The sequence below is a fragment of the Saccoglossus kowalevskii genome, chromosome 13 (assembly GCF_978046115.1).
Source record: "Saccoglossus kowalevskii chromosome 13, keSacKowa6.1, whole genome shotgun sequence".
Lineage (NCBI taxonomy): Eukaryota > Metazoa > Hemichordata > Enteropneusta > Harrimaniidae > Saccoglossus > Saccoglossus kowalevskii.
Window position 1 is genome coordinate 1,870,457 of NC_140653.1, and position 13,717 is coordinate 1,884,173.

Genomic DNA, 13,717 nt, shown 5'->3' on the forward strand with positions numbered 1-13,717 from the left:
TCATATGAACACCAACATTTTTATTGTCACGTTTGGACGAACATTTTGTGTATTTTCCTTAAATTTCTTTGTTAATATTGGACTTGGTTTTACATAGCTTACAGATAGTTTTCAAGTTGACTTTGGCCCTCAAAGAGATAAATTGTCTTAGATAGCAGTTTGTACATCCACGTAATCTCCAACCTTTATTGTTTAACTCAATGCCCAACACATGTAGATGTGTGTGCAGACATCTATGATAATTACTTTGTTTGATGATATTATCTTTGATTTACCAGATGCAAGCCCTGCACGTCATGTCATTTGTTATAGAAAGGGTTGAAAAAGAGGTAAATCATTTTTTCTTTCCACATTTGTTATATTCCTCTATTTCTCACATTCTCTTTTTATTCCTTTCATTATTTATACATAAAACAAGACAATTAACATTATCTCTAAGATGTATATGAAAAACAAGCCAGGGCATGGATGTGTAAGACACAATGTTAAAATAAATTGTTTACAGTGCCAACATTGATTAAAGTGATTACTGTAATGTTATATATGCCAAGAGAAGCTTATCTTCAGGCATTTGTTACAATGAAACTGACACCATTAAAATATTCTTCTCTAGATTCGTCCATATGTGTCTTCCTTGATCCAGTATTTACCATTGCTATGGAGCGAGTCTGCTGAGCATAATATGCTACGATGTGCAATTCTAACAACTCTCATTCACTTAGTACAGGTTAGTATGCAGAGTAAATAAAAACAATAACATTCAGGGTTTGAGAAACTGCTAGGCTTAGAATATTTTTGTGTGGTAGTTTTCACAGCTATAGCACAGAATATTATTGTATGGTAGTTTTCACATCTATAACACAATTGCTTAAGCCATGCTAGTCTGAAAAAGTTTAGAAATGACAAATGTTTCTGTTTCTTCCAGGGTCTTGGTACAAGTAGTGTTTCTTTGTATTCATTTTTGTTACCAGTTATAAAGTTTAGTACTGATGTCAACCAACCCCCACATATTTACCTCTTGGAGGATGGCATTGAGTTATGGTAAGTATATACTACCCTCCCTATAATGTATGGGTTCATTGACTTTGGATGTATCAAACAAACCACTGATCCCCAGTATCAAATACAGCACTGGTCGCTTGTATCAAATACAGCACTGGTCCCCAGTATCAAATACAGCACTGGTCCCCAGTATCAAATACAGCACTGGTCGCTTATATCAAATACAGCACTGGTCCCCAGTATCAATTACAGCACTGATTCCCAGGATCAGATACAGCACTGGTCCCCTGTATCAAATACAGCACTGGTCGCTTGTATCAAATACAGCACTGGTCCCCAGTATCAAATACAGCACTGGTCGCTTATATCAAATACAGCACTGGTCCCCAGTATCAATTACAGCACTGATTCCCAGGATCAGATACAGCACTGGTCCCCTGTATCAAATACAGCACTGGTCGCTTGTATCAAATACAGCACTGGTCCCCAGTATCAAATACAGCACTGGTCGCTTGTATCAAATACAGCACTGGTCCCCAGTATCAAATACAGCACTGGTCGCTTATATCAAATACAGCACTGGTCCCCAGGATCAGATACGGCACTGGTCCCCAGGATCAGATACAGCACTGGTCCCCAGTATCAAACAAACCACTGATCCCCAGTATCAAATACAGCACTGGTCGCTTGTATCAAATACAGCACTGGTCCCCAGTATCAAATACAGCACTGGTCGCTTATATCAAATACAGCACTGGTCCCCAGTATCAATTACAGCACTGATTCCCAGGATCAGATACAGCACTGGTCCCCTGTATCAAATACAGCACTGGTTCCCTGTATTAAATACAGCACTGGTCCCCAGTATCAGATACAGCACTGGTACCCAGTATCAAATACAGCACTGGTACCCAGTATCAAATACAGCACTGGTCCCCAGTATCAAATACAGCACTGGTCCCCAGTATCACATACAGCACTGGTCCCCAGTATCAGATACAGCACTGGTTCCCAGTATCAGATACAGCACTGGTCCCCTGTATCAGATACAGCACTGGTCCCCTGTATCTCAGATACAGCACTGGTCCCCAGTATCAGATACAGCACTGGTCCCCAATATCAGAAACAGCACTGGTCCCCAGTATCAGATATACAGCACTGGTCCCCAGTATCAAATACAACACTGGTCCCCCGTATTAAATACAGCACTGGTCACCTGTATCTCAGATACAGCACTGGTCCCCTGTATCTCAGATACAGCACTGGTCCCCTGTATCTCAGATACAGCACTGGTCCCCTGTATCTCAGATACAGCACTGGTCCCCTGTATCTCAGATACAGCACTGGTCCCCTGTATCTCAGATACAGCACTGGTCCCCTGTATCTCAGATATAGCACTGGTCCCCTGTATCTCAGATATAGCACTGGTCCCCTGTATCTCAGATACAGCACTGGTCCCCTGTATCTCAGATACAGCACTGGTCCCCTGTATCTCAGATACAGCACTGGTCCCCTGTATCTCAGATACAGCACTGGTCCCCAGTATCAGATACAGCACTGGTCCCTAGTATCAGATCAGAAACAACACTGGTCCCCAGTATCAGATATACAGCACTGGTCCCCAGTATCAGATATACAGCACTGGTCCCCAGTATCAGATATACAGCACTGGTCCCCAGTATCAATTACAGCACTGGTCCCCTGTATTAAATACAGCACTGGTCCCCAGTATCAGATACAGCACTGGTCCCCAGTATCAGATACAGCACTGGTCCCCAGTATCAGATACAGCACTGGTCCCCAGTATCAGATACAGCACTGGTTCCCAGTATCAGATACAGCACTGGTCCCCTGTATCAGATACAGCACTGGTCCCCTGTATCAGATACAGCACTGGTCCCCTGTATCTCAGATACAGCACTGGTCCCCAGTATCAGATACAGCACTGGTCCCCAATATCAGAAACAGCACTGGTCCCCAGTATCAGATATACAGCACTGGTCCCCAGTATCAAATACAACACTGGTCCCCCGTATTAAATACAGCACTGTTCCCCCGTATTAAATACAGCACTGGTCACCTGTATTTCAGATACAGCACTGGTCACCTGTATTTCAGATACAGCACTGGTCCCCTGTATCTCAGATACAGCACTGGTCCCCTGTATCTCAGATACAGCACTGGTCCCCTGTATCTCAGATACAGCACTGGTCCCCTGTATCTCAGATACAGCACTGGTCCCCAGTATCAGAAACAACACTGGTCCCCAGTATCAGATATACAGCACTGGTCCCCAGTATCAAATACAGCACTGGTCTCCAGTATCAATTACAGCACTGGTCCCCTGTATTAAATACAGCACTGGTCCCCAGTATCAGATACAGCACTGGTCCCCAGTATCAAATACAGCACTGGTACCCTGTATTAAATACAGCACAGGTGCACAGTATCAGATACAGCACTGGTACCCTGTATCAAATACAGCACTGGTTCCCAGAATCAGATACAGCACTGGTTCCCTGTATTGAATACAGCACTGGTTCCCAGTATCAGATACAGCACTGGTTCCCTGTATTGAATACAGCACTGGTTCCCTGTATCGAATACAGCACTGGTTCTCTGTATCGAATACAGCACTGGTTCTCTGTATCAAATACAGCACTGGTCCCCTGTGTCGAATACAGCAATGGATCCCCTGTGTCGAATACAGCACTGGTCCCCTGTGTTAAATACAGCACTGGTCCCCTGTGTTAAATACAGCACTGGTCCCCTGTGTTGAATACAGCACTGGTCCCCTGTGTTGAATACAGCACTGGTCCCCTGTGTTGAATACAGCACTGGTCCCCCTGTGTTGAATACAGCACTGGTCCCCAGTATCAGACACAGCACTTGTCCCCCGTATCAGACACAGCACTTGTCCCCCGTATCAAATACAGCCGTTACCCTGTATTAAATACAGCACAGGTCCCCTGTATTAAATACAGCACTGGTCCCCTTTCTTAAATACAGCACTGGTACCCTGTATTAAATACAGCACAGGTCCCCTGTATTAAATACAGCACTGGTCCCCTTTTTCAAATACAGCACTGGTCTCCTGTATTAAATACAGCACAGGTCCCCAGTATCAGATAACACTTTGCTACCGTGTACTAAATACAGCACTGGTCCCCAGTATCAGATACAGCACTAGTGCCCTGTATTAAATACAGCACTGGTCCCCTGTATTAAATACAGCACTGGTCCCCTTTCTCAAATACAGCACTGGTCTCCTGTATTAAATACAGCACTTGTCCTAAGTATCAGATACAGCACTGGTACTGTGTATGAAATACAGCACTAGTACCCTGTATTAAATACAGCACTGGTCCCCTGTCTCAAATACAGCACTGGTCTCCTGTATTAAATATAGCACTGGTCCCCAGTATCAGATACAGCACTGGTACCCTGTATTAAATACAGCACTAGTACCCTGTATTAAATACAGCACTGGTCCCCTGTATTAAATACAGCACTGGTCCCCTGTATTAAATACAGCACTGGTTCCCAGTATCAGATACAGCATTGATCCCCTGTATTAAATACAGCACTGGTTCCCTGTATCAAATACAGCACTGGTTACCTGTATTGAATACAGCACTGGTCCCCTGTATCGAATACAGCACTGGTCTCCTGTATTAAATACAGCACTGGTCTCCTGTATTAAATACAGCACAGGTCCCCAGTATCAGATAACACTTTGCTACCGTGTACTAAATACAGCACTGGTCCCCAGTATCAGATACAGCACTAGTGCCCTGTGTTAAATACAGCACTGGTCCCCTGTATTAAATACAGCACTGGTCCCCTTTCTCAAATACAGCACTGGTCTCCTGTATTAAATACAGCACTGGTCCTAAGTATCAGATACAGCACTGGTACTGTGTATTAAATACAGCACTAGTACCCTGTATTAAATACAGCACTGGTCCCCTGTCTCAAATACAGCACTGGTCTCCTGTATTAAATATAGCACTGGTCCCCAGTATCAGATACAGCACTGGTACCCTGTATTAAATACAGCACTAGTACCCTGTATTAAATACAGCACTGGTCCCCTGTATTAAATACAGCACTGGTTCCCAGTATCAGATACAGCATTGGTCCCCTGTATTAAATACAGCACTGGTTCCCTGTATCAAATACAGCACTGGTTACCTGTATTGAATACAGCACTGGTCCCCTGTATTGAATACAGCACTGGTCTTCTGTATTGAATACAGCACTGGTCCCCTGTATTGAATACAGCACTGGTCCCCTGTATTGAATACAGCACTGGTTACCTGTTTTGAATACAACACTGGTACCTTGTATCAAATACATCACTGGTCCACAGTATCAGATACAGAACTGGTCCACAGTATCAGATATAGTACTCATTTCGCCGAACCTCCCGCCTGCTTCCGGATTTCGATCGCTTTTTTTTCGCTCGCTTTGTTAAATTTGACTGCGCAATTTCCGCAAGTATCCGCTCGCGCAATCGCTCGCTCGCTCGCTCGCTCGCCTGACAGCGCTACCGCCCGCATTTACAGTTCATTACCTACTGTTTCATGTACAAGTGTATCATTTTTGTTTTTTATGATGTTAAAATAAGAATAAATACAATCAGAAATTTATAGAACGACCGTTGAAAAAATACGGTGGATCACACGGCCATATAAAATTGGTAATAATACATACGCGTAGTAATAATGTCCACCATAAACAAGATCGAACCAAACATGTGAAATCAAATACGACACTGACACAGACACAACTAATATGAAATAAAACCATTCTATTTTTGGCGGAGAGCGAAAAATGTCTACTGTAGAGTACGGTATTCGTTGAGTTACCGTGTGTAGGGTGATGGTTGTCATGCACGCGTGGTTTGGGTTTAACACGGGTCAAGTTGTAGTTATGTTAAAATCCGTGGCACCTATAACAATTGAAGAATATCTGCAGGAATAGTAAGACTGTGAAAAAAACGACTGATCGATTGTTATAGAATGACCGTAGTGTACAATTTGTCAAACAAATACAATACTTGCAAATGTAATGTCGGCCAGCGCCCATCTTGTCCGAAGTTGTCAAAGCCGACATCAATGGAGATCGCGTTGTTTAACTAGGCGGCTGGCAAGCGGACTAACACGTTACATATACTTGTTGAATTACAATTATGGTTTTTATTTTTGCGCCCAATGTCTCGTTATAAAATAAAGGATTAAAATTTTGCTGGGTATTCCGTTTTTTGCGAACTCTGGGCGAAATACTTTCATGAGCTGTACGTAGTTCACTTACAGCCAAAAAAAGTTAGCTTTGACATTAAGTTGTGAGACGCGACAAAACAAACACTGCCAGTGATAGATAGATAAAAGAACAAAATAAACGCAATCAAAGGCGCCGACCACACGCTTTGGAAATAAATAGAACGCGTTGCTAAGAGGAATCGCACCTGCATCTTGACGACGTCTCCAGTCATGAGCAGGGTTTGCCGCGTCTTAGAAAAATTGAAAGTTAAAAAGGAATCAGTGTCTGGGAACCATTCACAATGTTTGCATGAAAAGTCCCACGCGAAAGAGTTTTTTTTTTTCCTGTTACAAACACTATGGTACCTGAATCCCGATTAATTCATAAATATGAATCGGTAAGGGTCAATTTCCTGCAATCCTTCAAGATTAAATTTGCCTTCGAAAATCTTTCTAACGATGACCTGGAAGATTGCCATGATTGAGTGCCACCATTTCTGTTATAAGATTTATTCAGTATAATAATACAAATGTTCACCCCAACAGAGGTGGACATACACTTTTAGCGACCTGAAGAGCTCATTGTCAACCGAGGCGAAGCACTACGATAAAGACTTTCCGTTCCCAATAAATAATAATAAAAAAAAAAACTTCTCGTTCCCGACATTATGAAATTCTTTCGTTTTGGGGGAAAAAACCTGGGAAAAAAACCTGATTTTGACAAAATAATTTAGAAATTGATATTAAGAATAATTCATAACGAAATCCATATGTACCCATATTTTTTTTTTCATAATTACTGATTACACACGAATATTACAGAAAAAAATAATTTGCTATATTATCTATATTTGTGCCTTTTATTTGTCTTGAATCGTGACTGAAAGGAGATGGATGAAATTACAAACTATGTAGTGTGCTCGACAACTCATGTATGAACAACAATTTTAATAAATATGATTTTACTTGGTAAAATTACTGTATTTTTCTACATAAAAACAAAAGAATTTCATAATGTCTTTGTTATCATAGCGTTGTTGGTAATAATTGAAAATGATACATCCACGTGAACCTGCTTATATGAGATTGAAGGAGTCTCTGTTTACAACAGCCGTATACATCTAACTGCGTCATCGCTAAGTTTCCTTGTGGACCACGAGCTCTGTTCCTTGTTTGCACGTTATCATGTTCACACAATCGCAGACATTATTTGTAAGGGTGCCCTTTGAAATGGCACATTTTCTCGATGTTTTAGCGAGTACTCCGTGGGTATATGGCTTGTTCTCACATCAGCATAATTTTCCTCGAGTTCACTCATCGGTTTCCCACATGCACTTTCGTTCTTTGCTGCTAACTTTTTTGCACTATAATATGGTGTTGTTTTTGTCTTTCTAAACATCGAGTTTATTTTTGACATTCAACGAGATCGCTTGAATTTTGAATTTGATGATGGTTCGAATTTATCCACTTTTACAGTGATCAACATTGCGTTCGAGTAGAGTTACTAGTAATTACAAGCCTGATTTACATTTTTCTTGCGTTGTTTTTTGTCAATGTATTAAATATAAGTGCTTTGGGAAATAACATAATTATATTGCGCGAGTGAAAGTATTTGGTGAGACTGTCACAACACGTTTTATTTATTTCCAACGCGCGTGGTCGGCGCCTCTGATTGCGTTTATTTTGTATTTTTGTTTTCAAAATGTATCACTGGCTGCGTTTGTTTTGTTTTCCTCAACAAATTAACTGTTCCGAGATCTCTTTCATTTTTCGTCCGGCTGCTGCCAATCCAATAATTCGTCGCCGCATGTACTCAGACAAGCGATTAATCGTCAGTCATTATACTAGTAGTTTAAGTCCAATTGATTTGTAGAAATTCAGCTATGCGATAATTATATGTGCAGTTTTGTTTTGCGCACCCAGTCACGAGCAAAAGTTAACCAATAGATTTTCTGAACTACAGCATTCGTATTACTTATGCAAATTGAATAAGGGTCATAGTGTGAGTTGCGTTCGCAAATAACAAAGTGTCAAATTATTTTGAGCGCCGTTCGGAATAAATTTAGTCAAAATCACACACAGAAACACACACACAACACACAAATACTAGTACTCAATACATATCGCGATTGACCAGTTATATAGTTGAATTACACACACAAGGACGTAAATATGTAAATACAGGTCACAGTTCGACTTGCGTAGCAAACGTTACAATGTGTCAAGTGATTTAAAGGCGTCTTTGTTCCAACACAGAGAAGCAATAGGCGTTGTGTTTTGAATCGTCATTAAAACCTAAATTTATTACAAATAAAAACTTAAGTTTATACATACAATGTACGATCATTGTTACTCCAGCAGTCGGTTGGGAAGGGGACGATGTTTCTGAAGCCAGCCATAGCAGGAGGGAGCGAGCGAACAAAAGCGAACGCGAGCGAGCGAGCGAACAAAAGCGAACGCGAGCGAGCGGGAAAAAAAGCGGTCGGTTTCCGGTCGGAAAGCAGCGAGCGGTTGGAAATTAAGCGATAAGCGGTCAGAAAAAAAGCGATAAAAGCGGGAGGTTGAGCGGAATGAGTACTGTACAGCACTGGTACCCTGTATTAAATACAGCACTGGTACCCTGTATTGAATACAGCACTGGTACCCTGTATCAGATACAGCACTGGTACCTTGTATTAAATACAGCACTGGTCCCCAGTATCAAATACAGCCCTGTTACACTGTATTAAACACAGCACTTGTCCCCTGTATTAAACACAGCACTGGTACCCTGTATTAAATACAGCACTGGTACCCTGTATTAAATACAGCACTGGTACCCTGTATCAGATAAAGCACTGGTACCTTGTATTAAATACAGCACTGGTCCCCAGTATCAGATACAGCACTGGTACCCTGTGTTAAATACAGCACAGGTCCCCAGTATCAAATAAAACATTGGTACCATGTATTAAATACAGCACTGGTCCCCTGTGTTAAATACAGCACTGGTCCCTAGTATTAAATACAGCACTGGTCCCATGTATTGAATACAGCACTGGTCCCCAGTATCGGATACAGCACTGCTACCCTGTATTAAATACAGCACTGGTTCCCAGTTTCAGATACAGCACTGGTCCCCAGTATTAAATACAGCACTGGTCCCCTGTATTGAATACATCACTGGTCCCCAGTATCAGATACAGCACTGCTACCCTGTATTAAATACAGCACTGGTTCCCAGTATCAGATACAGCACTGGTACCCTATATTAAATACAGCACTGGTCCCCAGTATCATATACAGCATAGGTCCCCTGTATCAAATACAGCACTGGTTCCCTGTATCGAATACAGCAATGGTTACCTGTATTGAATACAGCACTGGTCCCCTGTATTGAATACAGCACTGGTTACCTGTATTGAATACAGCACTGGTCCCCTGTATTAAATACAGCACTGGTCCCCTGTATTGAATACAGCACTGGTTACCTGTATTGAATACAGCACTGGTTACCTGTATTGAATACAGCACTGGTCCCCTGTATTGAATACAGCACTGATCCCCAGTGTCAGATACATCACTGGTCCCCAGTATCAGATACATCACTGGTCCCCTGCATTAAATACAGTGCTGGTTCCCTGTATCGAATAGAGCACTGGTTCCCTGTATCGAATACAGCACTGGTTCCCTGTATCGAATACAGCACTGGTTCCCTGTATCGAATGCAGCACTGGTTCCCTGTATCAAATACAGCACTGATCCCCTGTATCGAATATAGCACTGGTCCCCTGTGTCGAATAGAGCACTGGTCCCTGTGTTGAATACAGCACTGGTCCCCTGTGTTGAATACAGCACTGGTCCCCTGTGTTGAATTACAGCACTGGTCCCCAGTATCAGACACAGCACTGGTACCCTGTATTAAATACAGCACTGGTACCCTGTATTAAACACAGCACTGGTACCCTGTATTAAACACAGCACTGGTACCCTGTATCAAATACATCCCTGCTACCCTGTATCAAATACAGCACTGGTCCCCTGTATAAAATACAGCCCTGTTACCCTGTATTAAACACAGCACTGGTACCCTGTATTAAATACAGCACTGGTACCCTGTATCAAATACAGCCCTGTTACCCTGTATCAAATACAGCACTGGTCCCCTGTATAAAATACAGCCCTGTTACCCTGTATTAAACACAGCACTGGTACCCTGTATCAAATACAGCACTGGTACCCTGTATCAAATACAGCCCTGTTACCCTGTATCAAATACAGCACTGGTCCCCTGTATAAAATACAGCCCTGTTACCCTGTATTAAACACAGCACTGGTACCCTGTATTAAATACAGCACTGGTACCCTGTATTAAATACAGCACTGGTACCCTGTATTAAATACAGCACTGGTACCCTGTATTAAATACAGCACTGTTACCCTGTATTAAACACAGCACTGGTACCCTGTATTAATTACAGCACTGGTACCCTGTATTAAATACAGCACTGTTACCCTGTATTAAACACAGCACTGGTACTCTGTATTAAACACAGCACTGGTCCCCTGAATTAAATACAGCACTGGTACCCTGTATTAAATACAGCACTGGTCCCCTGTATTAAATACAGCACTGGTCCCCTGTATTGAATACAGCACTGGTTACCTGTATTGAATACAGCACTGGTCCCCTGTATTGAATACAGCACTGATCCCCAGTGTCAGATACATCACTGGTCCCCAGTATCAGATACATCACTGGTCCCCTGCATTAAATACAGTGCTGGTTCCCAGTATCAGATACAGCACTGGTTCCCTGTATTGAATACAGCACTGGTTCCCTGTATCGAATAGAGCAATGGTTCCCTGTATCGAATACAGCACTGGTTCCCTGTATCGAATACAGCACTGGTTCCCTGTATCGAATGCAGCACTGGTTCCCTGTATCAAATACAGCACTGATCCCCTGTATCGAATATAGCACTGGTCCCCTGTGTCGAATAGAGCACTGGTCCCTGTGTTGAATACAGCACTGGTCCCCTGTGTTGAATACAGCACTGGTCCCCTGTGTTGAATTACAGCACTGGTCCCCAGTATCAGACACAGCACTGGTACCCTGTATTAAATACAGCACTGGTACACTGTATTAAATACAGCACTGGTACCCTGTATTAAACACAGCACTGGTACCCTGTATCAAATACAGCCCTGCTACCCTGTATCAAATACAGCACTGGTCCCCTGTATAAAATACAGCCCTGTTACCCTGTATTAAACACAGCACTGGTACCCTGTATTAAATACAGCACTGGTACCCTGTATCAAATACAGCCCTGTTACCCTGTATTAAACACAGCACTGGTACCCTGTATTAAATACAGCACTGGTACCCTGTATTAAATACAGCACTGGTACCCTGTATTAAATACAGCACTGTTACCCTGTATTAAACACAGCACTGGTACCCTGTATTAAATACAGCACTGGTACCCTGTATTAAATACAGCACTGGTACCCTGTATTAAATACAGCACTGTTACCCTGTATTAAACACAGCACTGGTACCCTGTATTAAATACAGCACTGGTACTCTGTATCAAATACAGCACTGGTACCCTTTATTAAACACAGCACTGGTACCCTGTATCAAATACAGCCCTGTTACCCTGTATCAAATACAGCACTGGTCCCCTGTATAAAATACAGCCCTGTTACCCTGTATTAAACACAGCACTGGTACCCTGTATTAAATACAGCACTGTTACCCTGTATTAAACACAGCACTGGTACCCTGTATCAAATAAAACATTGGTACCATGTATTAAATACAGCACTGGTCCCCTGTGTTAAATACAGCACTGGTCCCTAGTATTAAATACAGCACTGGTCCCATGTATTGAATACAGCACTGGTCCCCAGTATCGGATACAGCACTGCTACCCTGTATTAAATACAGCACTGGTTCCCAGTTTCAGATACAGCACTGGTCCCCAGTATTAAATACAGCACTGGTCCCCTGTATTGAATACAGCACTGGTCCCCAGTATCAGATACAGCACTGCTACCCTGTATTAAATACAGCACTGGTTCCCAGTATCAGATACAGCACTGGTACCCTATATTAAATACAGCACTGGTCCCCAGTATCATATACAGCATAGGTCCCCTGTATCAAATACAGCACTGGTTCCCTGTATCGAATACAGCAATGGTTACCTGTATTGAATACAGCACTGGTCCCCTGTATTGAATACAGCACTGGTTACCTGTATTGAATACAGCACTGGTCCCCTGTATTAAATACAGCACTGGTCCCCTGTATTGAATACAGCACTGGTTACCTGTATTGAATACAGCACTGGTCCCCTGTATTGAATACAGCACTGATCCCCAGTGTCAGATACATCACTGGTCCCCAGTATCAGATACATCACTGGTCCCCTGCATTAAATACAGTGCTGGTTCCCAGTATCAGATACAGCACTGGTTCCCTGTATTGAATACAGCACTGGTTCCCTGTATCGAATAGAGCACTGGTTCCCTGTATCGAATACAGCACTGGTTCCCTGTATCGAATACAGCACTGGTTCCCTGTATCGAATGCAGCACTGGTTCCCTGTATCAAATACAGCACTGATCCCCTGTATCGAATATAGCACTGGTCCCCTGTGTCGAATAGAGCACTGGTCCCTGTGTTGAATACAGCACTGGTCCCCTGTGTTGAATACAGCACTGGTCCCCTGTGTTGAATTACAGCACTGGTCCCCAGTATCAGACACAGCACTGGTACCCTGTATTAAATACAGCACTGGTACCCTGTATTAAACACAGCACTGGTACCCTGTATTAAACACAGCACTGGTACCCTGTATCAAATACATCCCTGCTACCCTGTATCAAATACAGCACTGGTCCCCTGTATGAAATACAGCCCTGTTACCCTGTATTAAACACAGCACTGGTACCCTGTATTAAATACAGCACTGGTACCCTGTATCAAATACAGCCCTGTTACCCTGTATCAAATACAGCACTGGTCCCCTGTATAAAATACAGCCCTGTTACCCTGTATTAAACACAGCACTGGTACCCTGTATCAAATACAGCACTGGTACCCTGTATCGAATACAGCCCTGTTACCCTGTATCAAATACAGCACTGGTCCCCTGTATAAAATACAGCCCTGTTACCCTGTATTAAACACAGCACTGGTACCCTGTATTAAATACAGCACTGGTACCCTGTATTAAATACAGCACTGGTACCCTGTATTAAATACAGCACTGGTACCCTGTATTAAATACAGCACTGTTACCCTGTATTAAACACAGCACTGGTACCCTGTATTAATTACAGCACTGGTACCCTGTATTAAATACAGCACTGTTACCCTGTATTAAACACAGCACTGGTACTCTGTATTAAACACAGCACTGGTCCCCTGAATTAAATACAGCACTGGTACCCTGTAT

The 13,717-nt window shown here is 42.6% G+C and overlaps 1 protein-coding gene across 4 annotated transcripts in view; it reads left to right on the plus strand.

Annotated features, from left to right (window-relative positions):
- Positions 1-13,717, plus strand: part of LOC102802336 (importin-11-like) — a 133,410-nt gene that overhangs the window by 80,581 nt on the left and 39,112 nt on the right. For all 4 annotated transcript variants that reach the window (XR_014931363.1, XM_085506852.1, XM_085506850.1 and 1 more), the window contains 3 exons: positions 279-329; positions 614-727; positions 926-1,041. Coding sequence is in view for 3 of the 4 variants with exons in the window: in XM_085506852.1 (XP_085362978.1) it covers positions 279-329; positions 614-727; positions 926-1,041 (281 nt within the window). In the remaining variant the exon portion in view is untranslated. The remainder of the gene's footprint in view (positions 1-278; positions 330-613; positions 728-925; positions 1,042-13,717) is intronic.